Source organism: Trichechus manatus, unplaced genomic scaffold (assembly GCF_000243295.1).
Source record: "Trichechus manatus latirostris isolate Lorelei unplaced genomic scaffold, TriManLat1.0 scaffold00006, whole genome shotgun sequence".
NCBI lineage: Eukaryota > Metazoa > Chordata > Mammalia > Sirenia > Trichechidae > Trichechus > Trichechus manatus.
The window spans coordinates 26,356,188-26,382,667 of record NW_004443942.1 but is presented as its reverse complement, the minus strand read 5'-3'; the positions used below and the strand labels follow the sequence as shown (position 1 = coordinate 26,382,667).

Sequence of the window (26,480 nt, the reverse complement as noted above, 5' to 3'; positions counted from 1 at the left end):
AGAAAACTACTGGACCTAATAGAAAGATTCAGCATAGTAGTAGGATACAAGATAAACATACAAAAATCAGTTGGATTCCTATATACCAATAAAGAGAACTACAAAAAGGAAATCAGGAAACAGTAGCATTTATAATAGCCCCTAAAAAAAAAAATAAAATACTTAGGGAATAAATCTAAACAGGTATGCAAAAGACCTATACAAAGAAAACTACAAAACACTACTGCAAGAAACCAAAAGAGACCTACATAAATGGAAAAACATACCATGCTCATGGATAGACTCAACATTGTGAAAATGTCAATTCTACCCAAAGCAATCTACAAATACAATGCAATCCCGATCCAAACACCAACAGCATTCTTTAAAGAGATGGAAAAACTAATCATTAACTTTATATGCAGAGGAAAGAGGCCCCTGATAAGTAAAGCACTACTGAAGAAGAAGAACAAAGTAGGAGAAGGACTCGCACTACCTGACCTCAGAACCTACTATACAGCTATAGTAGTCAAAACAGGCTGGTACTGGTACAATGACTGACACATTGACCAATGAAATAGAATTGAGAACCTAGATGTAAATCCATCCACCTACGGTCACCTGATCTTCCACAAAGGCCCAAATTCCATCAAATGAGGAAAAGACAGTCTTTGTAACAAATAGAGCTGGCAAAACTGGATGCCCATCTGCAAAAAAATGAAACAGGACCCATACCTCACACCATACACAAAAACTAATGCAAAATGGATCAAAGACCTAAATATAAAACCAAAAACTATAAAGGTCAGAGATGAAAAAATAAGGTCAACACTAAAAGCCCTAATACATGGCATTAACAAGATACAAAGTATAACTAACAATACACAAATACCAGAAGATAAGCTAGAAAAATGCAATCTCCTAAAAATTAAACACTTATGCTCATCAAAAGACTTCACCAAAAGGGTAAAAAGAGTACCTACAGACTGGGAAAAAAAAAATTTGGCTATGACAAATCTGACAAAGGCCTAATCTCTAAAATCTACAGGAAAATCCAACACCTCTACAGCAAAAAGGCAAATAATCCAATTAAAAAATGGGCAAAGGATATGAATGGACACTTCACCAAAGAAGTCATTCAAATGGCTAACAGAAACATGAGGAAACGCTCGCGATCACTAGCCATTAGAGAAATGCAAATCAAAACCACAAAGAGATACTGTCTCACCCCGACATTACTGGCATGAATCATAAAAATAGAAAATAACAAATGCTGAAGAGGATGTGGGGAGATTGGAAAGCTTATGCACTGCTGGTGGGAATGCAAAATGGTACAACCATTTTGGAAAATGATGTGGCACTTCCTTAAAAAGCTAGAAATAGAAATAACATATGATCCAGTAATTCCACTCTGAGGAATGTATCCTAGAGAAATAAAGTGCCATAGGAACAGACATACACACACCCATTTTCACTGCAGCATTGTTCACAATAGCAAAAAGATGGAAACAACCTAGATGTCCATCAACAGATGAATGGATAAACAAACTATGGTACATACACACAATAGAGCACTACAAAACAATAAAGAACAATGATGAATCTGTGAAGCATCTCACAATATGGATTAATCTGTAGGGCATTACGCTGAGTGAACTAAGTCAATTACGAAAAGACAAATACTGTATGAGGCCACTACTATAAAAACTCATGAAAAGGTTTATATACAAAAAGAAACAATCTTTGATGGTTATGAGGGAGGGAGGGGAGGGGTGGGAGGGAGGGGAGGGGTGAGAGGGAGGGAAAAACACTGAACAGACAATAGATAAGTGAAACCTTGGTGGCGTAGTGGTTAAGAGTTACCTCTGCTAACCAAAAGGTCAGAAGTTCAAATCCAACAGGTGCTCCTTGGAAACCCTATGGGTGGGGTAGTTCTACTCTGTCCTATAGGGTCACTATGAGTTGGAATCGACTCGACGGCAATGGGTTTGGTTTTTTGGTATGGTGAAAGATAAGACAGTACATGATATTGGGGAAGCCAGCAACCACCGACTGCTCTTACAAGGATCATAATAGAGGGTCCTGGACAGAGCTGGAGAAAAATGTAGAACAAAATTCAAATGCACAAAAAAAGACCAGACTTACCGGTCTGACAGAGACTGGAGAAACACTTGACAGTATGGCCCCCAGACACTCTTATAGCTCAGTAATGTGAGGTATTGAGGTTCACCCTTCAGCCAAAGATTTAGACAGGCCCGTAAAACAAAACGAGACTAAACGGGCACACCAGCCCAGGGGCAAGGATGAGAAGGCAGGAGGGGACAGGAAAGCTGGTAATGGGGAGCCCAAGGTTGAGAAGGGGAGAGGGTTGGCAACTAATGTCACCTAATGTCACCAAATGTGTACTGTTTAATGAGAAACTTGTTTGCTCTGTAAACCTTCATGTAAGGCACAATTAAAAAAAAAAAAAAGTACAGCCAGAACGCTCTTTAGAAGCAAGGATGGAGAGACTTCATCTCACGTACTATGGACATGTTATCAGGAGGGAGCAGTCCCTGGAGAAGGACATCATGCTTGGTAAAGTAAAGGGTCAGCGAAAAAAGGGAGACCCTCAACGAGATGGACTGACATAGTGGCTGTAACAATGGGCTCAAGCATACCAACAATTGTGAGCATGGCAGGGTCGCTATGAGTCGGAGCTGACTCAACAGCACCTAAGAACAACAATAACAGAAGCAAATCGCCAGGTCTTTTTTCTGTAGAGCGACTGGTGGGCTCGAACCATCAACCTTCCGGTTAGCACTGCACCACCAGGGCTCCTTTTGCTTTTGCAGAAGGCACCTTCAAAACAGGACTTGAAGAGGAGAGAATTACATTTCAATTAAGCAAAGAATAAGAGTGTATTCTAATCTTTCTTTAGGTGTGATGACTTGGCAAAGAACATTTTCTTTGAGAGTACTGGGTGTAAAGCTTTCTCTGCCCAAGCAACTTGCCACCTGAGTAGCTTTCCTTCCAACTGAAAGTTTCTAAGCTTTCTTGGAATTAAAGTTATTGTAGTGATACTTATAGGTACTGAAACAAGGCTATGGAAAACGAACTGCTGATCCTGTATATTTGGGTGCTAAAGTATTTGCCTATTGAAATTAGAGAAACCAGAAAAGAAGAGTTTGTTATAAGTAGTAAGGTAAAAATCGTGGTGAAATGTCGCCCTCTCTATGAAGCATTCCTATCAACTCTGGCCGTCTTCACATAGATTATAAACTTACAGAATTGCATCTGGGTGCTTAAATAGCACTTACCATCAGTTTAAGCTGAGGGTAGGGGCCGTTAGCTTTGAGTCTTCCATGCTGATGGACAGTAGATGCTTACGACTGTCAAATGAACCATGTATTTCAACATTTTACTTTTGTTTCACATTACCAGAAAATCAAGTAATTTATTTTCAAAATATTACCTCTAGCCTAGACAAATTTCTGTCCTCAAAGAAGATCCAATATAGACTGTTATTTTTTTCTAAATTGTTTTATCATTTGGTATTATGCCAGATTATGAGTAGATTACACATTACTTCCCAGCTTCATTTGGTTGGGCTGTTATGCCAGTTAACAGTTTATTGCCTTTCAGCTCTAAATTTATCCTTCAATACCTGCTCTACAATAATGAATATGATTCTGTTAAGCTTTAGAACTCCTTTATTGTTAGCATGCTATTAAACTTTCTCTGTAGAAGGCGCCAGATGGACATTGTTAGTTCTAGCTGTTGCACGGTTGGTGAGCAGATATGGGGACATCCAGTAGAGCTTTGCCCCAGCCATGTGCCCAGAATGGCAGCCCTCGCTTGTCCTGGTGACCCCCTTCCTGTGGCTCTCCCAGACAGACACCACGTGCTCCAGGGCTCCAGCTGCAGTGGTTACCTGACTCACTGGCTATGGCTTGCCTGCACCCTGGAAGGTTGCTTCCTATTTGCCTGGCAACAGTTGACAGCTCTGGTCTGGGCAACCCAGCGAACCTCTCCACCATCTGGTGGGCTGCAACCACATCTTCTCTGATCAGACCCTGACTGATACCGTTGTCAGTGGAGAAGGCTGGAGTCTCTTAAAAACTGAATTAACTTACTTTTGGTTCTGAATCTGAACCAGATTAAAAATGATTTAGTAAATGTAAAATGTTCTACATCATATTTTTATCCCTACAAGCACTAAGCCCCTAATTTTTTTAAGGTACTATTTTTCTAAGCATTCCATTCAAAGGTCCAAGTTACAACACTTCAGCAGCACTTCAGATTAATAGTAAATGTCCATAATAATAACAAAAATCCCACAGTACTTTCTTCACAGTATTACCAGAAAGGCACAAAGAGAATCACTACAGAGAAAATATAAATTGATTTAAGAGTGGTTCTGTACCGAAGATAAGGAGCTCTGGTGGCACAGTGGATAAATCACTCAGCTGCTAACTGAAAGGCTGGCTGTTTGAATCCACCAGCTGCTCTGCGGAGAGAGATGTGGCAGTCTGCTTCTGTAAAGGTTTACAGCCTTGGAAACCCTATGGGGCAGTTCTACTCTGTCCTATAGGGTCACTATGAGTCGGAATCAACTCGATGGCAGCAGGTTTGGTAGCAAAGACATTAGCGTTATCACTGAAGGACAAGACCTTCAGTTATTTCAAGTGGAAAACACTATCTGGTAATCTAGAACTATCCTAGCAGCAGTATCACAACTTAGAAGGCTGTATATTGCAATGCGGCGAACTTGAGCCTTGGTGCTACATGAACCTAGGTTCAAATCTTTGTTGTGGCATTTATAAGCTGTGTGCCTTTGGCCAGATTCCATAATCCCTGAGTTTGTTTCCTTATCCTACCTTGCAATTGTTGCAGGGTAGGATATACCTACTTTATACAGTTGAGAAGATTAAATAAGATAAGCAACCACCAACCAACTGCTGTCGAGTCAATTCCTACTCATGATGACCCCATGTGTTGCAAAGTAGAACTGCACTCCACAGAGTTTTCAAGGCTGTGAATTTCAGAAGCAGATCACCAGGCCTTTCTTCTGAAGTGCCGCTGGGTGTACGCAAATCACCAGTCTTGATTAGCAGTGCTTGCTACTTTTCCCTCTTGTTCCCTCATTTTACAGATAGGACTACTGAGGCATAGAACTAAAGTTTTTGCCAAGAGCACAGTAATTTATAGACAAAGCTGAAACTAGGCTTAAAAACGTCTTAATTTAAGTATGCAAACTTGAGAAACAAAGTATGTACTAAAAACTAGTAGTTCTATTGAGAAGATGGTAATTTATTCAGTAAGTACTATCCTATAGCTTCCTGATAAATACCATTCCTTATCAAACAGGCTGATGCTGAACCTCTGATAAAAAGTGGAAAATATGTGCAATTTATGCAATTATAAAATTCAAAGCCTTACATTCACATAATAATTTATGCTTTATAAAGTGCTACTTAACTAGTGTTATTTCATCTGATCACAACAGCCCTGTCTTTAAAAGACGTTTATTTTTTAGTGGTAGGAGTAATGAAGAATTTTATGAACTAAAAAATTTCAGAAATATAAATTATTTTAGGTAGGAATAAAGGCTAATCATGATTAATTAATGATTTTGCTAATAATTTCTCATCTTTTAACAAAAGCCCAAGATTCCCTTAATTGTACATATTATATGTAGTAAAGGTTAAATTAGAGGTTTAAAATATATTTACTTTCTGAGGAAGAAAAAGGCTGCTTGGACTTCAAAATACACGTGTGATAAATGTGACAATAAACTTTATATGATCAAAGAAATAAATGAATGCTACTAACAGAGGCTAATAATCATTTTTTCCAAAATACATTTCTACATCTTATAATTTTGATTAAATGGTATCTTCAATATTACAAGTCTAGATAAACCATACCTGCCCTTCAGCCCTGCCTGCCTCCATCTCCCAAAACAATCGAGATACTGGGGATGGGGAGGAACGACACATATACACACACACAAAACTATCTAAAATCATTTTGTTAAAAGATTGCTGTTTTTCACATTTATGTTTACTAAATGGCTTCTGAAATATACCATCTACTGTACATAATGTATCAGGATCTTAAATCTTTTGATGTTGGCAATGTGGCCAGGGGGATTGCACTGGGAAACTACATCATTGCTGCGGCATTATCTGACCATACATACTCCACTGCAAACCCATAACATAGCATAGCATCCTCACGTGTCTAATACTCCTCATTCTCTCCCTTCTTAAAGCCCCTGACCTAGTGCAGATGCTAATCAACTCATGCTTTCATTAGAGAAAAAGCTTCCAGGTGGTTCTTGGCTGACTCCAGTCCCCTTCCTGTTTTTAATCTACCTTGCCTACTGTGGTCAGACTAATCTTATTCTGTATTGTTATATCCTTCTTCAAAAGTCAACAAACATTCCCTACTGTCGTATTTAAATTAACGAGGATACATTTTTCTTGAAAATTAAGATTTAAATGCCATTTTTATTTCTCCTCCATATTCTCTTTACAATATATTAACTCATAGCACCACCTATCTTAGGAAAATAGGTTTACTTATAGCATAAAGTGCATATGGCTGGCCTTTACAATTTAGTCTGAAATTCAAAATGCAAAAATGAAAAAAAATTCTAAAAATGAAGTTTCATTTGACACTGTATATGAAACACCTATAACAGCATGTATCAATATATTATTAATGTTTCAAACAAAGGAGTCTGGCCAGCACATACTAATAATTTTAATCTGGCACAAACGGTTAGTGAGCAAGCTGTGTTTGTGAATATTAACTAGAAGTTGCAATCAGAAAGAAGTGGGGCTCTTTTGACTAATAAAGTCTAATATTCACTGATGTTTTCATATCCCCCAGAAGTTAATTGGAATGTGTGTTGCCTTTTCCTTAGAAGTCTTCCAAATATTTTACTCATATTCTCTGTTTAAATGAGAAAAAAGATGACCAGGTATAACATTTCATTATTACATCCACTCAGTGTGCTACCTATCAGTAACCAAAAAAAAACCAAACCCATTGCCGTCGAGTCAGTTCCGACTCACAGTGACCCTATAGGACAGAGTACAACTGCCCCATAGCGTTTCCAAGAAGCAGCTGGTGGATTCGAACTGCCCACCTTTTGGTTAGCAGCCGAGCTCTTAACCACTTGCTACTAGGGCTCCAGTACTACAAATAAATTGGTAGGTGCGGAAAGGAGTCTGCTCATGCAACACAGTTCATCCTTTATAATAATAAATACCATGATCCTTTCTCAAAGCAACAGTATTCTCTGATGTCATGCTGTAAGAGAATTCCTTATAGAAACGACAATTTTCTTATATAAACCTAGTCAGTATAAAATTATTAGAGAAATATTTTTGCTGAAATGAATAAGGATCTGTACCAAAAGCTGCAGAAGTTAAACCATAAGAAGCAGTTTTCTAGATGAAAATCCTGACTCTGAAGTCCATAAGGAATTAAAATGTCTTAAGTTTATATAGCATTTCTCCTGTGAAGTTCACAACTCTATATACGGCAGATCGGGGCGGGTATTAACTCCCACTTCACCTACAGGGAAACCGATGCAAGTCTGCCGATGGGAAAAGAAAATTCCAAACCAAGGCTTATTTATTGCTGTTACTCTGATAATTTCATAAACTAAGAAATTGCAGAAAAAAAAATTGATCAGGTGGGATATAAAGAAAATTTAGGTTGGATATAAAAATTAGAAAAAACAAATAATTTCAGTTAAAACTCACCTTGAAAATGATGTAACTTATAAGAGTTATTTTGAAAATAGCATTTGTTTATAATTTTCAGTATCACTGTAATATGACAAGAGTTTTAAAAACTTTTTAAAAAAAGTTTGTTAAACCTAAGTACTGGATTAAGTATCTACTTAACAATTGATATATTGGGGCTCTATTTTAGAAGGTGCTTTTGTTAGGGCTTAAGCACACTGTGTCATACCACAGGCCATGCACCATATAGTCTTTCTTCTGGTGAAATAATGTCAGCAGACACTAACTCGAGCTTTTCTGTGACTGTCGTTGCTGTTAGGTGCTAGCGAATCGGCACAGTGACCCCATGTGACTGGTTAACCAAATTACCATTCATTAACATCCAATTTAAGTTATATATACCATTCATTAACATCCAATTTAATTCATATATCTTGCTAGTTGTAGCAGCTTTGCAAAAAAAAAAAAAAAAGTGAGAGAGAGAAATAAGCTCTTCTAACCTACATAATGAAGCCCTGGTGGTACAGCGGTTATGAGCTCTGCTGGTAACCAAAAAAGATCAGCAGTTTCAATCCACCAGCCACTCCTTGGAAACTTTATGGAGCAGATCTACTCTGTTTTATAGGGTCACGATGAGTCAGAATCGACTCGATGGCAACAAGTTTGGTTTTTCGGTTTTAATCTTTATAATAATTAGTAAAAGTTTTATATTATCAAATGAATAAAAAGGATAGCTCTCACCTGCTCTGCTTCGTGAGCCACATTCTCCCACTCTCCAAAACTTTACATTCCCTGTTATTTTCCTATTGTCATGTTAATCTAAATTTCTGGAGCCCTGGTGGTGCAGTGGTTAAGAGGTTGGCTGCTAACCAAAAAAGGCTGGCAGTTCCAGTCCATTAACTGCTCCTTGGAAACCCTATGGGACAGTTTTACTCTGTCCCACAGGGTCCTATGAGTCAGAATTGACTCAATGGCAATGGGTTTGGTTTTTTGTTTGTTTTCCTCCTATACAGGCAGTCCCTTCTAGACTGTTCCAGGGCAATTACTAGTTCACTTCAATTTTTAATAACTTCTATGTCTTAACACGTAAGAGACAATAAAATATTTTCTATTTTCTCATATTTTACTGTACAATACAAACGTGATTAAAATGCATTAAGAAACATTTGTATTTAAATCAACATTAACATAAAATTTTTTTTAGGAGATAACACAATTTATTTAAACATATTTCCAACTCAGCATGAAGGTGAGCAGCTGATATTTGAAGGTTTAGATACTTCAGCTATAGTTTTCCATTCAAGCAAACATAACTCTTTCGATCTCTCTTTCTCTTCTTTTTGTTTCTTTGTTCTTTCTCTTTAGAAGCTCACAGTGTTATAGAAGTGAAAAATAAGACTGATAAGAAACCACTCTAAAATATATGGCTTTATATACATAAAAATTCAATAATGTTGTCACTACCCCTAATTTGATGTGATCCTTATTATTCACTATTGTCCAGAGTAAACTTCTGTACATATTAAATTGTTCAAGTACATTTAGAGTAGTGGTTATAAAAGTGAGGTCTGACTGCTAGATTAACAGTCATCTCTTTGAAGACCACTTCTAACTTCAACACAGTTAAGTTAGATTTCAAACAATTTCTTTATTTCACAATTTAGCATAAAATCTTAAATATTCTAAAACTCTCAAATGAGACAAACGTATAATTTGATTCACATCTACTAAACACCCCTTTTGTACAGCACCAGAATTTAATGAACTTATCTAGCCAAGTGTTCGTTTTCCTTTATTAGTTACAGTTTATCATTTATTTCTATAACATTAAACCCAAATTGATAATGAAGACAACTTGGGTCAAACTCTTTTACCTTAAATAAATAAACATTTCATCCACTTTGCCCTTAAATATCCTAACTGTTTTCTATCGGTAACACTTTTACAATTAGCTGAGCCAAAGACCATCTTCTTATCTTTGAGGACTAGGCAAGCCGGAAAGGATTCTCTAGGTTGGCTTTAAAATTTTTAAGAAACCTGGTGGCCAGTTCATCGTCTACCACTCGGCTGTCACTTGACATTGTGACCGTTATGAGTTGGTGCTGCTGCAGCTTGGCATTGCCTTCTTCATCCTGAGTGAATTTCAGAACAGGCCGGAATCTCCCAACAGCCAAAATGCAGGCCTGAGGTGGGTTGATCACTGCAATAAATTCATCAATGCCAAACATCCCCAGGTTGGAAATACTAAGGAAAAAAAGAAAAAAAGCTCTGAAGGTAGCAAGTCCTTAAACAAAGCATCCTTATCCTGAAGCATATTTTTACTTTACAAAAAAACTGTTACTGAACCTTATATCAAGTTATTCAAATGCCAAAGAACATATGTCACTGGACATACAAATATTACATATACCATCAAACGTTTACTCAGCATTGAACTGTAAGTCCTAGCCAGTGGAATATGACAAGAAGAAATAGAAGGTAAAAGGACCGGAAAAAAGAAAAAAACTCACTATTCACAGATGAACTGATTGTACACATAGATAACCCACAAGACTACACAAACTTGTAAAATTAATAAGTGAATTTAGCTAGATCAATAGATAACAGGTATCTATATATAAGTATAGATATAAGAGAATTACGCAGTAATTAGAAAATGAAATGTAAAAAATACCATTTATAATAGTGTATATATATATTTTTCACATTCTGTTGTCTAAATAAAGTATGTAGTATTTAGCTTAAATTAAAAAAAACGTTTCAGACAAATGAAACAGGTTGACATGGACTTAATAAGTCTTATATATGTGTGATATTACTGATAATCAAGGGTTTAAATTTTACCTAAAAGATCCTCCTTGATATTCTTCTGGTAACAATTTTCCATCTCGTGCTTTCTTTGAAAGAGCCTGAGAAAAATGCAAACAGAGCATCATGACCAACAATATCTTATATAGCTAATCCTGCTAGTTATATGGAACACCTGAGGTATTTGCACAGGGTATATACCCATCTCTGGTATGCTTGGTTTGACCTTCTGTTTTATCTATAAATATTTTTCTCTATTCAGTGCAATTAAAATAATAATTTAGAGTAGAGATAATCCAAGAATGTAAAGATGTGAATCAAAACTCAGGAAAAATCACTTCCCTTAAAAAAATTTCAAATACTGGAATTGAAGTAGCCGGTGCACCATTACTATGCAGAAATGTTTCAGTGTTTTCTCTATATACAAAGCAATTTTCTGTTTTGCTTATAAATATTTTTCTTGTAAAATATTAGAACATTTCACACCATTTAGCAGGTTTTAAATAAATTATCCAATGGCAACCAAAACAGTGTACCCACCATCCCACAACCAACATAATAGTTTTCATCTTTCAGTATTTGCTTCTAGCCTTATCAACAACATATATATAATTTCAGACAGATGTAAAGAGAAAGATAATTTTGTATTTCACTTCTGTGTTGTTACAGTTTTTATGAATGTTTTTTAAATGTCTGTTTAACATCGTAAAGAATGTATCTGCCATAATTTACTTATTTCCCCAGTGTTACTATCTATTTTGGTTCATTTGTTTCTTCTGAATTATTTTGAAGTGGAATTACAGGGCTCTAAAGAATGGACTTTTTTTTTGTTTTGGATTCTTGATCCTATAGCTAAAGCATTTCCTGAATGAGCTAGTCCAATTTACATTGCCACAAGGAATATAAAAATGTACTAGCTTCATATCACTTTTGACAACACTGATTTCTAAAAGCTGACAAAGCAGAGGGAAAAGACAGATGACACTCTGAGAGTGACATTAAGAAAAGTAGTTAAATTTCCCTTGTACTTGCACTTGCAATTAGCTCTACTCTGTTACTCTATAATTTTCAGTGCCTCAAAAGCAAGGGAAAAGAGGTTGAAGTCATCATACATGAAAAATAATGAATTATTTTATGAGGGGAGGGGAAAGGTAGAGAAAAATTATAAGTTATTATCATTTGGGTAGATGAAATAAATTGGAGCTTACATAAGCTTGGCTACTAACCAAAAGGTCAGCAGTTCGAATCTACCAGCCGCTCCTTGGAAACTCTATGGGACAGTTGTGCTCTGTCCTGTAGGGTCGCTATGAGTCAGAATCGACTCGATGCAATGGGTTTGGTTTTGGTACCTAATATTCTGTATTACGTGGCCAACAAAAGTACTATTACAATCACAGGTGATAAGTACTTAACTTTAAACCAGATTATTAAATTTTTAAAAACTAAAACATTCTTTAAAAATCTCAAAAATACAAAAATGATCTCTATATACCAATGTGACTTACTGAAAAATGAGAGAATTACAGATATATAATTAACTATATATATAAAGTTATAAAAATTTTTTGAATCCAAAACCAAAAATGAAGAGATGAGCTTTGACTTGTCCTCGGAATATCAGAAATAGAGAGAACAATCTACGAATGTATTTTTTCCTGCCTTACGCAAAAGAATTGTTCACGATTCATGATCTGAAGAGGCACATATCATATGAATTTCAAAAAGTATTTCTCTAAAGGCAGATGATCTCAACATACCCTGATGAGTTACCAGGTTGGAATAATCAAAAACAAAATTTATTTTAAAGACTAGATTGTAAGCATGCATACTACAGTAAAAAAAATAAAAAACAAACCAAAAAACTACCTCTAGACCCCTAAATAAGTCAGCAGAATATTACTGCCAATGAATTCAAATGTGAATTCTAAGAGTCTGGAATAAGTATAGATTCTGAGTAGGACTGTTCATTCTGAAAATTCCTAATTCTCACCGGGATTTCCTGGCAATGTGAACTTAAAATCAAAGCACATGCTACCTGAAGCACCCAGCTGAAAGGATATAATAAAAGTTGAATAGCAAATATTTCAAGAATGTACTATGTGCCTTATTAATTTAATGAAAAAATGTTATAATTAATGAAGAATTAAGAATAGCATGGGATCTAAGGCTAAATAATCAGCTGTTACTATATTACTTTATTCAAGGAATACAAACTTGAACTTGGCTGGGGCATGCATTTAGCCCTAGACACGGATATCCTTGGGATTTCTGAGGATCAAGAAGTGAATACTCAGTGCAGGTGTGCTTAACCGGGGGTCCATGGATAGGCGTCCAAGGACCCACAAACCACTTGAAAAATTAATAAACATTCATTGAGCAACTACTATATTCCAAGTATATTTCTAGAATTGGAAATACGGCAGTAAACAAGAGAGTCAACGCCCTTATTCTTATTCTACATTGTGGCAGGCAATAGGCAACACAGACAAGTCAACAAATAAACAAGGTAGTTTCAAAGGCTGAGAAAGCGCATGAAGACAATGAAAGACGGTAATATGATAAACAGCGTTATGGAGGTACTTTAGCTATGGAAGCCACAGAAAGTCTAAGAAAGTCATATTTTAAATGAATGATGAAAAGAGCCAGCCAAGTGAAGATCAGGGAAAAGTGTGTAGCAGATAGTACGCTTTGTTAGGGAGAGTCCACAGTTCAACAGATCTATGACCCCAATCATTTCTGGAAGTTTAGGAGCAGTTTTTCAAATATTATTTTGAAAACGTTATGGTTCTACAAGAATAATTAATCTGGCCATTACTAAGTGAGAAACTTCCTTGTAAAAATAAAATGCTGTTAACATTGAGGTCTATCCATTACCATGTTCACAGAAATATACTTTCAGTTTTATTTAAATTTTAAAATCGTATGTGAAACAGCATATTGAGAGTTGAATTCTAGATTTCGTGAAAGAAAGTGTTCTTCTATAATTTGCATGCAGGTGGCACTTAATTTATCTGGATATTATTTCTGAATTTTTGAATATTAAATTTTCTTAAAATGAGTCATATCTGGATTAAAAATTTAAACGCTATATATACTAATGACAATCACTTGGAAATACCAAAACAACAACAATCACCAAACACACACAAAACGACAGTGACCAGATCATATAACACTTTAACTATCTGAAAGTGAATTCTAAGATTTTGAAAGCATACTATTTATTTCTTAAGACTTACTTTTACAGAGTCAGCAATTTCCTGTATACCCTTAGCAGCAGCATTTTTTATGATTGGTGTAATTAAGCCTTTATCTGTTGCCACAGCCACTGAAATGTCAATAAAGGGCAGTTGCTTTGGGCCCTCTCCATCCCAGCTTACATTGACATCTGGCATTTGCTAGAAGACAGAAATAGAAAAACATCCCACTAAAGAAGCAGCTTTAGACCGAGGTGGTTACAGGAAAATAATTTACATATTATTATGCATTTTCTAAAGTGAACATAGCAAGACAGGAAATACATAAAAATTCAGTTCGAAAAATACAGTTTGGATTTCTGTATTAAATATCTTTTTTAGGTTCTGGAAGAATAATTAAACATCTTTTTGAAGCAAGCTGGAGAAAATTCTGATGATCTACATGTTTTGATCTTTTTTTGTATCATGGTTAAAAAAGGAGCTTCCTTTGTTAAATCGGAATGCTAGAAGCTAAATGATGTTTGCTATACTTCCTGCCTCACATGATAACCTTGATGGGGAAAGGGGAGAGAAAAAAGGTTGGCGATATTCATCTACATTATTTCTTTGGTATGAAGGACACTTAATTTTCTAACATAGCCCTGAAATATATTAGGAGACCCTCAATAAATGATTTCCCTATCTAAGAGAGATTTCCTAAGCTTCATAAACATGATATATACTATATATAAGCATGTATACTTAACATATATACAACTATACTCAGGATAAAAAAAGTTAGATGAAATGACTAAATAATACAGTGTGTATTGATAATGTTGCCAAATATCATAGCAGAAAATGATGCTGAAAAATAGAAATCTAAAAATTGATTTGTTTTCTCAAAAATTCTTTGCCTCAATAGATAAGTGGTATCTTGGGTGAAGGGTGAGACAGTACACAACACAGGGGAAACCAGCACAGTTTGTAAAAGGAAAGGTCATGTAAGCTCCAAAGACACATCCAAACTTCCTGAGGGACTGAATTGCTGGGTGGAGGACTGTAGGGACCATCGTCTCGGGGAACATCTAGCTCAACTGGCGTAACACAGTTTATAAAGACAATGTTCTACATTCTACCTTGGTGAGTAGCATCTGGGGTCTTAAAAGTCTGTGAGCAGCCATCTAAGATACTCCACTGGTCTCATCCCTTCGGGAGCAAGGGAGAATGAAGAGAACAGGATACAAGGAAAAGATTAGTCCGAAGGACTAAGGGACCACAGCTACCAAGGCCTCCACCAGACTGAGTCCAGTACAGCTAGATGGTGCCTGGCTACCACCACTGACTGCTCTGACCAGGATCACAACAGAGGGTTCTGGACAGAGCTGGAGAAGGAAGTAGAACAAAATTCTAACTCACCAAAAAGAAAAAAGACCAGATTTACTGGCCTGACAGAGACTGGAGAAACCCCGAGAGTACGGCCCCCAGACACCCTTTTAGCTCAGTGGTGAAGTTACCTCCGAGGTTCACCGTTCAGCCGGGGAGTGGACAGCCCCATAAAACCAAATGGGACTAATGAGGCACAGCAGTCCAGGGACAAGGTCCAGAAGGCAGAAGGGGACAGGAAAGCTGGTGATAAGGAACCCAAGGTTGAGTAAGGATATTGCTGATATGTTGTGAGGTTGTTAACCATTGTCATAGGGCAACATGTGTACTGTTAAATGAGAAACTATTTTGTTCTGTAAGCCTTCATCTAAAGTCAGAATAGCAGCACAATTGGAAGAGCGTAGTCGATGTCACTGAACAGGGCATGTGGAAATTTTTTGAATGGTGTAATCTTTGGATATGTATATTTTCACCAAAAAAAAAAAGGTCGAGAAGGGAGAGGGCTGACATGTTGTGGGGTTGTTAACCAATGTCATAAAACAATATGTGTACTACTGTTTCATGAGAAACTATTCTGTAAGCCTTCACCGGAAGTACAATAAAAAAATAATAATAATAAAAGGCCAAAAAAAAAAAAAACCAGATCACTGTTTGCCTGGAAGGTGGAGAGCATGGAAGAGTGGGAGGAAGGGATTACCAAGGGGCATGACGATAAATTTACTATATTAATTTCGGTGATGCTTTCCTGGATTTATATATATGTCAGTACTTACCAAATCGTACACTTGAAATGCACGCAGTTCTTTTTTTTTTAAGCCAAATAAATCTGTTTTAACAATAAGAAATAAAGAAAAGGAGAGGGAAAAAAAAAAATTCTTTGCCTCTCCCTCCTCCCTCAAATAAGATTTAGTCTTCCAGCATGTCATTTAAGCATGGCAATTCACGATTTGATTCTACTCTATCTATCTAATTTTATTTCTGATCACTCTTCTAAGATGAATTTTCCACTCTACCGGGGCTTCCCACTGTCACGCTATGCTCATTTCCATCTCAGTACTATCTTCACATCACTCTTCAACTGCTCTTTCTACTTCTTCATCTTTCAAGGTTCAGATCCTTGATTCATTCAATAATGCCATAATCCAATGCTTTTTATGTGCCAGAATACTCATTCATTCATTCAATAAATATGTAAGCACTGGGGACACACCAATGAACAAAAAAGGCAAGAAACCCCTGCTCTCTTACAGCTTATATTTTAGGTTAGAGCTAACTACTCCACTCTAGCATGTGTCAGATTTTGGGGTTTATGACAAGGTAATTTTTATTTGTTTATATCTGGTCTACCCAGCATATGAAGATCAAAGATCACAGCCTTTAGTATGCATTACACCTCAACATAAAGAAAACAAAAATCCTCACAACTGGACCAATAAGCAACATCATGATAAATGGAGAAAAGATTGAACTTGTCAAGGATTTCATTTTACTTAGATCCACAATCAACACCCGTGGAAGCAGCAGTCAAGAAATCAAAAGACGCATTGCATTGGGCAAATCTGCTGCAAAAGACCTCTTTACAGTGCTAAAAAGCAAAGATGTCACCTTGAAGACTAAGGTGCACGGACCCAAGCCATGATGTTTTCAATTGCCTCATATGCATGTGAAAGCTGGACAATGAATAAGGAAGACTGAAGAACTGATGCCTTTGAATTATAGTGTTGGAGAATATTGAATATACCATGGACTGCCAAAAGAAGGAACAAATCTGTCTTGGAAGAAGTACAGCCAGAATGCTCCTTAGAAGCAAAGATGGAGAGACTAGTTCTCACATACTTGGGACATGTTATCAGGAGGGATCAGTCCCTGGAGGACATCATTCTTGGTAAAGTACAGGGTCAGCGAAAAAGAGGAAGACACTCAACAAGATGGATTGACACAGGGTCTGCAACAATGGACTCAAGCATAACAACAATTGTGAGCATGGCACAGGACTGGGCAGTGTTTTGTTCTGTGGTACACAGGGTCACTGTGAGTTGGAACCAACCTGACGGCACCTAACAACAAGAACATCATCATCCAGCATACCATACAATGAATGCCTCTAGGACATAATTCATGTTTTCTATTTTTATAGTTCCCACAGAACATTTATCACAGAAGTTCAATGTTAATTTGCTAGAATAACTTTAGAAATTCTATATAACACCATACACAAAACAGTAATGATAAAACCCAAACTTATTTGTAGTAACAATAAATCTAATTTCAATAAGCTTGCCTAAAGACAAGAGTGCATTAAAAATGTTCATTACATACTAAAACAAAATGACTCAGGAAATTTAAAGAATAGACAAAGAGATACCAGGGGTTACAAAATGAATATCACAAGTTGAATGAAAGGATATTAGCATTAAACATTTGATGTAGAGAGTCACTACATGGTAATGGTGGTAGGCAGCCTCTAAGATACCTCCAAATGATCCCCACACCTCCTGGTATTCATGCCCTTCTGTAATCCTCTCCCCTTGGATAAGGGCTGCACATAGTAACTTACTTTTAACAAATAAGTTTTCACTTTTCGTAACACTACTATGTGAAGTAGTCATTTCACTGCTTTCTAAAATGGTATTTTGACACATAAGTATTTATCATCATCTGGAATAATAAAGTTCAAAGCCTTTCTGTGTGCTAGCATGAAAATGCCAACAAATACCGATATATCTTTGAAATATTTTAAAGAATATTTTTTTAGAAGATCACACAAGTGTCTATGAAATCTATCACTGTATTTCTTTTTTAATAAAAAATAAATTCATTATATACTGTAAATACAGTACCTAAAAAGAAGTGATCTCAGAAAATAGCCTAGTTACAAAACAAAAACAACAAAAATAAAAACCATCATGGAAATGCTGCCGAGCAGTAAGTTCTAGATTTACATCTCCAGGCTCATATGTTCAGCTGTCTTCCTGCCACCCTCACTTGGACATCTGTAGGCTCCTCAAACTTATTGTGTCCAAAGCCAAATTCTAATTCCCTGCCTCAAACCTCTTTCTCTCTTAGTTTTCCCTTTTTAAAATTTCCTTGTGTTTTGTGTATGCTAGGTAAATAAAAAAGTCTATTCTTTCCATTGCTTGGGCCAAAATTCTTGGCATCATCCCCGACCTTCTTTCTCATCTCATACACCTGACATTCAATCTATCAGCAAATCCTGTTGGCTCTACGTTTAAAACATAACCAAAGTCTCCACTTCATCCCGGCTCCTTGCTACCCCTTGCTCCAATCAAGTATGTCACCTTGTACTTAGACGACTACACAGCCTCCTAGGGGAGCTGGCTACTTTCACTCTTGCCTCTCCACAGTCTGCACTCAAATTGCAACCAAAGTAGTCTCTTCTTGTTTTGTTTTTTTTTTTAAGTGTAAATCACATCATGTTAGTCCTTTGCTCAAAATCCTTCAGAGGCTTCCTTCTTATTCATCATAAAAATCTCAATTCCTTACTTACCGTGGCCAAGAAAGCCTTACATGCTTTGGCCCCCTTCAACCTCTCCCTCTCTTTTTTCAGTCTCATCTATCCCTTTCCACCCTTGCTAACTCCACTCTAGGCGTCTATCTACCCAGTGCTGCTGTATCCTGAATGGCCTGATCCAGAGTCACAGCCTTTGATCTGCTATTCCCTCTGTCTAGAATAAAGGAGCCCTGGTGGAGCAATGGTTAAGAGCTCGGCTGCTAAAAAAAAGATTGGTGGTTCAAACCCACCTAGTGGCTCTGTAGAAGAAAAGACCTGGTGATGTGCTCCCATACAGATTACAGTTTAGAAAACCCTATGGGGCAGTTCTACTCTGTTACATGAGGTCACTATGAGTTGAAAATGACTTGACGGCACCAAACGACAATAACTATCTGGAACACTCTTCTCTCAGATATCTACTTGGCTCACCCTCTTCTTTCAAATATCACTGTGCAAGAGAGACCTTCCCTGTGTAACTTTTGACAACAGCACCCCTAGTTCTTTGTGCTCTTAACCTGTTTTATTTTTCTTCTCAGCACTTCTCACCATCTGACATATATTTATTTGTCTCTTCCTACTAGAATATAAGCCCTGTGAGAGCAGAGACTATGCTGGTTTTTGTTCACCGCTATATCTCTAATGTCTAGAACATATTCATCTTAGCACAAGATGGGTTCAATTACTATTCATTGAGTGACTGGTGTTTACTCTGCTATAATTAGTTGTGAGTCCTTATGGTTCCGTTTCTTCATCTGTAAAACGAGGGAGATTAAAAAATAGAATATTTTTAGCAATAAAATTATAAAATTTTTGACTTAAAAATAGAGTACTATTTATTGTTATAGAAATCTCAAGATGTGAGATTACTTTAAAAGCCAAAATTATTTGGGGATTGCTTACTTTAAGGGTAACAGCTGCTGCCTTGATGATAAAATCATTTACTGATACTTTAATGTCATCTGAAAAGAAAAAACAAGCACATTAAAATTAGTATTAATAATAGAACTTTAACAAGAATCATTACGATTTCAAACTTGCAACTTACAGATTACATTAATGATGATAAAATATATTACAGGTTTTTTGCTTGTTTGCTTAGCCAGTAATGTTCCCCTGACTGGAAAAACTTTCATTATATGAGGTCCTGAATAAATAATATTAACCATGAATGTAAAATTTTACTCTGGACTTTTATTATAATTTTTTAAAACTGCTCAGATATCATGCACAAGAACTTGACTGATGTATTACAACTATAATCAGAAAGAAAATAACCAACTTCTATGTCTCTACGAAGACTAATGGTCTTTCTCTCTGTGGGGTGTGTAGCCAGGAAGTTTACAAGATGATTCATTTATTTCCCTCATCCTTTTAAAATGTCCTTATTTTGTGTATGCTTTATAATATATTGATTATATTAGAACAGTGGTACACGTTGACACTAAATAAACAATTATATATATTTCTTTTTACTTACGGGGGGGTACAACCAAAAAACTTTAGACCACTGCATCTAATAAAAATTGCTTTTTAACTTACAAAACAGGATATAGCAAATGCCAAAGATGAAGCAATGCTGGCATAGGTCCTAGTTCAAAGAATAAGATGAGGTTCTCTGTCTAATTTTATGGCGAATCCATTTGAATCAATTTCTCGCAAGCATACACACTGATTTTAAGATAAAACTGGTATCACTTCCCTTCACACACAACTGACCATAACTAAAGCATCTGACTTATACTTTTGCTCTTCTCAGTGCGTATGGAAGTGTTGGAAAAACCAAACTACACTTGATTCCTTCTTGTAAGAGTTTCCAGAAAAAGACTTTTAAGATCAAGATATAGTCAATGGTATGTGGCAGGATACACAAACCTGGTTACTACAATATTATGGAATTTTACATGAACAACAGCTCATTCCAAAAGCATGCTGGAGATTTCAGAAAGAGATTAGATGTATTACTAAACACTGTCAAGCTGTAACAGTAACTGCCGGCTGCATGATATCCTAACTCTTCTAATTCAGTTTTCCAGAGATATATAAAGATTTTTGTTCATTTGTTTAAAATCCCTTTCGAAGTAGAATATAAACAGATTTCAATGCTTGAGAGTTTTATTGATAATCACATACAAAAGATTTGGGCTGCACAAATTCAAATAAATTCCAACATATTATTTATGAACTCATTATGCTAACCTCTCATGGCTCCTTCAGCTTCCTTCTTGCTTTATTTACCACCCACAGTATTCATAGAAAAGACTTCCAAAACCACCTACCAAACGAATGACTCCTAAATTGACCTTCTACATCCAGAATCCTCACCTAAAATTTTCTGTCCTCATCATACTCCAACATTTAGAGGCATTTTTGAGTTGATCACGTTTTTCATCTTGAAACACTTTCTCTTACTAGCTCCCATGTCACTATACTCTCCTGATTTTCTCACACCATCTGCCTACACACTCATTCTCAGCCCCTTCCTCTCAACGCTTGCATCTCTCCAGGTGAGGACTTTCAGTTCCATCGTTTTGATACCATTTACATGCTGTTGATGCCTCTAAATTCTACCTCTGATCCTCACCTATGGGGAACTTCAGACTTATATATCCAATTTCTCACATGACATTTCCACTTACGTGTCTAATAGGCATCTCAAATCTAGTATGTCGAAAGGAGATTTCTTCAAGTTCCTTTATTATTAACTCTTTACTATGGGAATTTTCAAACATACACAAAAGAGATCATTGGTGACATTATTGAGAAGAACAGAGTAGGAAATAATTTGTGAGGGAATATCAAATGTTCTTCTTTGCACAGTGTTAAGTTACAAAAGCAAACTATGGAACATGCCTATAGAATGTTATGTTATATATAAGAAAGGAAGAGAGAGACAGATAGATAAATTGGTTGGTAGGAAGGTAGGTAGACAGATAATTTGTACTCTTTGAAGACTCACCAGAAAACTTCTAATTGCAAGGACATACCAAACTTGGACCATGCAAAGATACTAAATCTAAATCTCTACTGAAACATTACTGTCTCCTGCCTCATGAGAAAACACCTTTGGTGAAGGAACCAGAAAAATTATTCCAAGTATCTGTATGTTATGACTAAGCAAGTACGATTTGAGACCTATGAAGGGAGCTCCCAGGGGTTAGCTTTTTGAAAACTGACCACTTTCTCTGAAGTAGCTTTCCATTTGGTTTCTTGAACTTTGAAAGCTTTCAGGTTGTTTTAATATGAAATCTTTAAAGTCTGTATCTAAACTGAATGTCAAAGAGCCACAAGAGAAAATTGGTCACATCCTAACAATGAGAAAAAACAGGAGAAACTATAAAAATCATAATTTTTCTTGACTAGCAGGGAGCTGAGGTCACAAAGCAAACAGGTGAACTGAATTCCAAAGGGAGACAATCCCTCTCTGAGGAGAGACAAACACAGGAATTGGCTGATTAACCATTATCGGAGTATGGGAGTGTACAGGACATCCACTCATGCTTAAAGCTCTCAGTAAATTAGGAACAGGAATTTTCTCTACCTTATAAATGGCATCTACAAAACACCTATAGGCTAACATTAAAGACTGAGTGTTTTCCCCAGGATCAACAACAAGGCAAGGATACCACTTATATTCATCATTCTACTGGAGGTTCTAGCCAGAATATTAAGGCAAGATTAAAGGCATATAAATTGGAGAGAAAGAAAGAAAATCATCAGTTCATGCTAAAAATTCATAAATCTCCCAGCAACCTGATACTTTTAATTGATTTTTGGGAAGGATATTACACATTTATTTTGTAGTACAAATTACAAATAACCTGAAGGCATTTTGAAGAAACATAAAATGAAAACTTGTATAAAGAAGAGTGATATCTAAGCTCTACTTACAATGTAACACATTCTTAAATCAGTTTTGGATTTCATACTTGTTTGTAGGTGCTAAAATATTAAGGACTGCTTTGTTCAGATATTGTAACAAAAAGTATTTGGGAAGTCATTCAAAACAACAATTGTTTAGCCTGAGCAAGTCATTCATGTTTCCTTACAAAATAATTCACATATGTGAAAATAAAAGCAAATAAAAAATTAAGACTATTTTTGATTTAAGAAAGAAAGAACAAACAACAAAAATCCATAATACTATTTGTACAGCTCAATGTGTGGTAGAAAAGTTGGCACTGAATAACTGCCTGCTGAATGAATGTTAAGCAAATGTACATTATTCAAATATGACAAAAGAGTGAATAAAAGCAGGCCAGAGCAGAAACCTTTATTCTGCATAAAAGTAATACATTCATGATTTATTCAATACTATGGAATCAATTTATTTCTTACAGGAAAATAGAACCAATTCCTTTCTCTAACACTAAAATACTCCCAGAGTAGAGTACAACTAGATTTTGAAATTGAAATAAAATGCTACACAATGTGGGTTTTACAAATAAAGGATTTCACGATAGTTAAGTTAGCATGTGTACTGTATTAAGTAAATTCAATTTTACTAACCTTTGACCAGATCTTGTCTTACTTTTAAAATAGCTCCAACGTCACAGTCAGTAGTAGCATATGCATGAGGTACAGTACTTTTAGATTCAGTTAACCTCTTGGCAATAACTCTTCGAATACTGCTAGCAGGGATTTCGGAAAATGTGCCCTGCAAAGAAATAGCAATCTGTCCAGTAAACCTTAGCTGGGATGGAAAAGAAAACCCAAAACTTCATAACTGGAATTTAGTCTCAGTAACCTAACTTACAACATTAATTAAAGACTAATACAGAAAAAATACTATTAAAAATTTTTAGTACGAGGGCATAAGTAGGGTTAAAAATAAGGAAATCTGAGGACTTGTGGTTTTACAGTATATGACTGTAGATAAAAGTAGTAAAATTCATGTTTCAATTTTGAATGGGGCATCTTACGTTACTGTGTTTAAGATGATTTAAAAATCTACCAAATCATGAATAATTGTCCCATGGATGGGACACCACCTACAGGCAGCTTTAGCTATCACTTAATAAAACTGAAAGCAGCCAAACAAATTAACAAACCAGCTATAGGTAGTCCCCAGCTTATGAGGGGGTTCCGTTCTGACAACTCTGTTGTAAGTCAGTTCTGACATTAAGTTGAATACCACAATTTTTTTTTTTTTTTTTAGTTTTCATTATTATTGCCTTTTATTATCAGTATCTTTATAAATCTGATCTTTATTTGTCTTTGGGGGTTGGCATGAGAATGATAACATTAGCAAATTACACGCTGCAACATTATATGTAGTACATATTACCAACAATAAGATGAAAAAACAAAAACAAAAAAACGGATGGTCATTAAGTGCGGTTCACTGTAAATTCAAATGTGTCCTAAGTTGAGGACTACCTGTATAGGCAATCCTTATTTACAACAAGCAATCCTTACTTATAAAAATGGTATATGGTAGGAAAAGATAATTAATATACCAGATAATCTGCCAAGTTATTTCTTTTTTGGTTTGCAATTTAAAAAAATTATATGAGTATGTGATTTCCTAGGAATTCATAATATAAGGTATGAATAAGATAATAAAATCTTACTATAAGTTTACTATGGCTTTTTCCATTCCGTTCCTTGAATCTCTCACAGAAGCATAATGGACCTCAAATTATACCTAATTCCTTCCTTGTCCTTCATTCCATTCTGGGAATGAATTATAATCAGATTAGGATAAATACAAAGCAGCAGAAAGTTCAGATGATTTCCTTTTTAAGAATGTTCTTTTAGACAGGGAATTAAATATTTTTATTTATGTTACCAAAGTACTTTATCAAATAGAATGAACGCTCTCTGCATACCATAAGAATCTGAAAATAAGGTCTGCCTTCATAATTTGACTTTTTTAGAAAAATAATTCAGATTTGACTACATATAAACTTTTTATGTATGTAGTCATGGATCATTAACGCACACTAAAAATCTTTCCCATGAAACTTACAATGATTTTAACTCTTCTAAAATATTGTATCAGAATATATTTCTCCATTAGAAACAGCAATGTAAGTTTATTTATTTTTCATCTTTCTGTTTTTTTTTTTTAACACCCATTCAGTTTCAAATGAACTGACTTTCCTATATTTTTTCTGATGAGAAGCAAATGACGTACCAGGAACGGGATACAGAAAGATACTAGAAAAGGGATACAGAAGTGACAAAGTGGAGTAATTTGAAAACAAAAAAGGGCTGTTACACTGCAAGCATCTGAGAAGGAAAGAACAATTAGCTATACAGTCCATATAGTTCCTCACGGTGTGACTGCTGTTGTGTGCGGCTGAGTCAATTCCAACTCACAGCGACCCTATAGAACAGAGGAGAACTGCCCCATAGGGTTTCCAAGGAGCAGCTGGTGGACTAGAACTGCCATCCTTTTTGGTTAGCAGTCTTAGCTCTTAACCACTTCACTTCCTATTTAAAAAATAAAACATATCCACAAAAGGGAGTTCCTATCAGCTACCAATTATTAATATGATATCTGAGGAAAAAGAGACATGAAAATAGCATGATTATAGGGCATACACATGGTACTGTAGTTGTAGAATTTGTGATAAACTGAGTTATAGTCTAATTTTTCTATTTGGAAGTTAGCACTGTACAAACAAATTTGGTTTGTGCTAAGAAATCTGCAAATAAAGCACTCAGAGTGGTTTTTTCTTTATTACTTTTAACTACTACCGAAGTGGACTGGTAAAATTACTCATAAAACATACATTCATTGTCCTAATTTTCCCTCTCTCTCTCTCTCTCACATAAATCTGAAAATTAAAAATCTATTTGAACGATGTTACCACTGCATTAGGTTGTCCAGGAGTTGATACTGGTGGGATCATTGGCCGGGGATAGGATGGCCCTCCTGAGGCCGGTGTGGGCAAAGGTGCTGTGGGAGTGGTTGGAGGGGCTAGAGGCACTGGCGTCGGTTTCGATTCAGTGATCTTGTCCATCTGTTTCAACTCTACCAGTTTCAGAGCATCCCTGGAGATAAAATAGAATTAGATAACTCTGGTTAGCAACAAAAAATAGCGGAGAGCTTTTAGAAAACAGAGATGAGATGAGATGTGGAGGAAGATGCAGAAATATACAGATGTGAAGGCTATAATGCAAAACCACTTATTTCAGCTGGAAAAGTACATCTGGTCTCTTACCTGGTGTTACAGATTAAATTGTGTCCCCCAAAAACATGTGTTACAAATCCTAACCCCTATATATGTGGATACAATCCCATCTGGGATAGGGTTTTCTTCCTTATGTTAATATCAGTGTAGGGTGTGTCTTAAGCCAATCACTTTTGAGATATCACAGGAGCAGCTTAGGCACTGAGACAAAAAAAAAAAAAGAAACCTGTTGGTGTCTAGTCAATTCTGACTCACAGCGACCCTAAAGGACAGAGCAGAACTGCCCCTATTGGGTTTCCAAGGCTGTAAATCTTTATGGAAGCAGACTGACACATCTTTCTCCAAAGGAGCAGCTGGTAGGTTCGAACCACCGACCTTTCAGTTAGCACTTAACCATTGTGTTAAGCAAGGACAAATTGGGGAATATTTGGAGATCACCAAGGAATCAAGGAACAGAAGCTGAAGAGGCAAGGACATTCTCCCAGAGCCAACAGAGAGAGAAAGTCTTCCTGTAGAGCCAGCGCCCTGAATTTGGACTTCTAGACTCCTAACTGTGAGAAAATAAATTTGTTTGGTAAAGCCACCCATCTGTGGTACTTCTGTTACAGCAGCTCTAAGAAACTAAGACACTTAGTCTGCTGATTCATATTATTTATTCACTGGCTACAATATTTATACATTTGGAAAACTCAAACAACAACTGGAATTTTATCAAAGTACTGGGTGTAGATATTCC

General features: G+C 36.2%; 1 protein-coding gene across 2 annotated transcripts in view; it reads right to left on the bottom strand.

Moving 5' to 3' along the window:
- Nucleotides 1-8,925: 8,925 nt before the first annotated feature.
- PDHX (pyruvate dehydrogenase complex component X) overlaps nt 8,926-26,480 on the bottom strand; it is a 68,961-nt gene continuing 51,406 nt past the window's right edge. Inside the window, exons 6-11 of one of the 2 annotated variants that reach the window (XM_004369788.1) lie at nt 25,421-25,604; nt 23,112-23,259; nt 19,506-19,564; nt 13,769-13,927; nt 10,566-10,630; nt 8,926-9,965 (exon numbers count right to left, since the gene is read on the bottom strand). In XM_004369788.1, coding sequence (XP_004369845.1) covers nt 9,707-9,965; nt 10,566-10,630; nt 13,769-13,927; nt 19,506-19,564; nt 23,112-23,259; nt 25,421-25,604 — 874 coding nt within the window. In that variant the 3' untranslated portion in view covers nt 8,926-9,706. The remainder of the gene's footprint in view (nt 9,966-10,565; nt 10,631-13,768; nt 13,928-19,505; nt 19,565-23,111; nt 23,260-25,420; nt 25,605-26,480) is intronic. The other variant, XM_023738291.1, reaches the window with a different exon arrangement.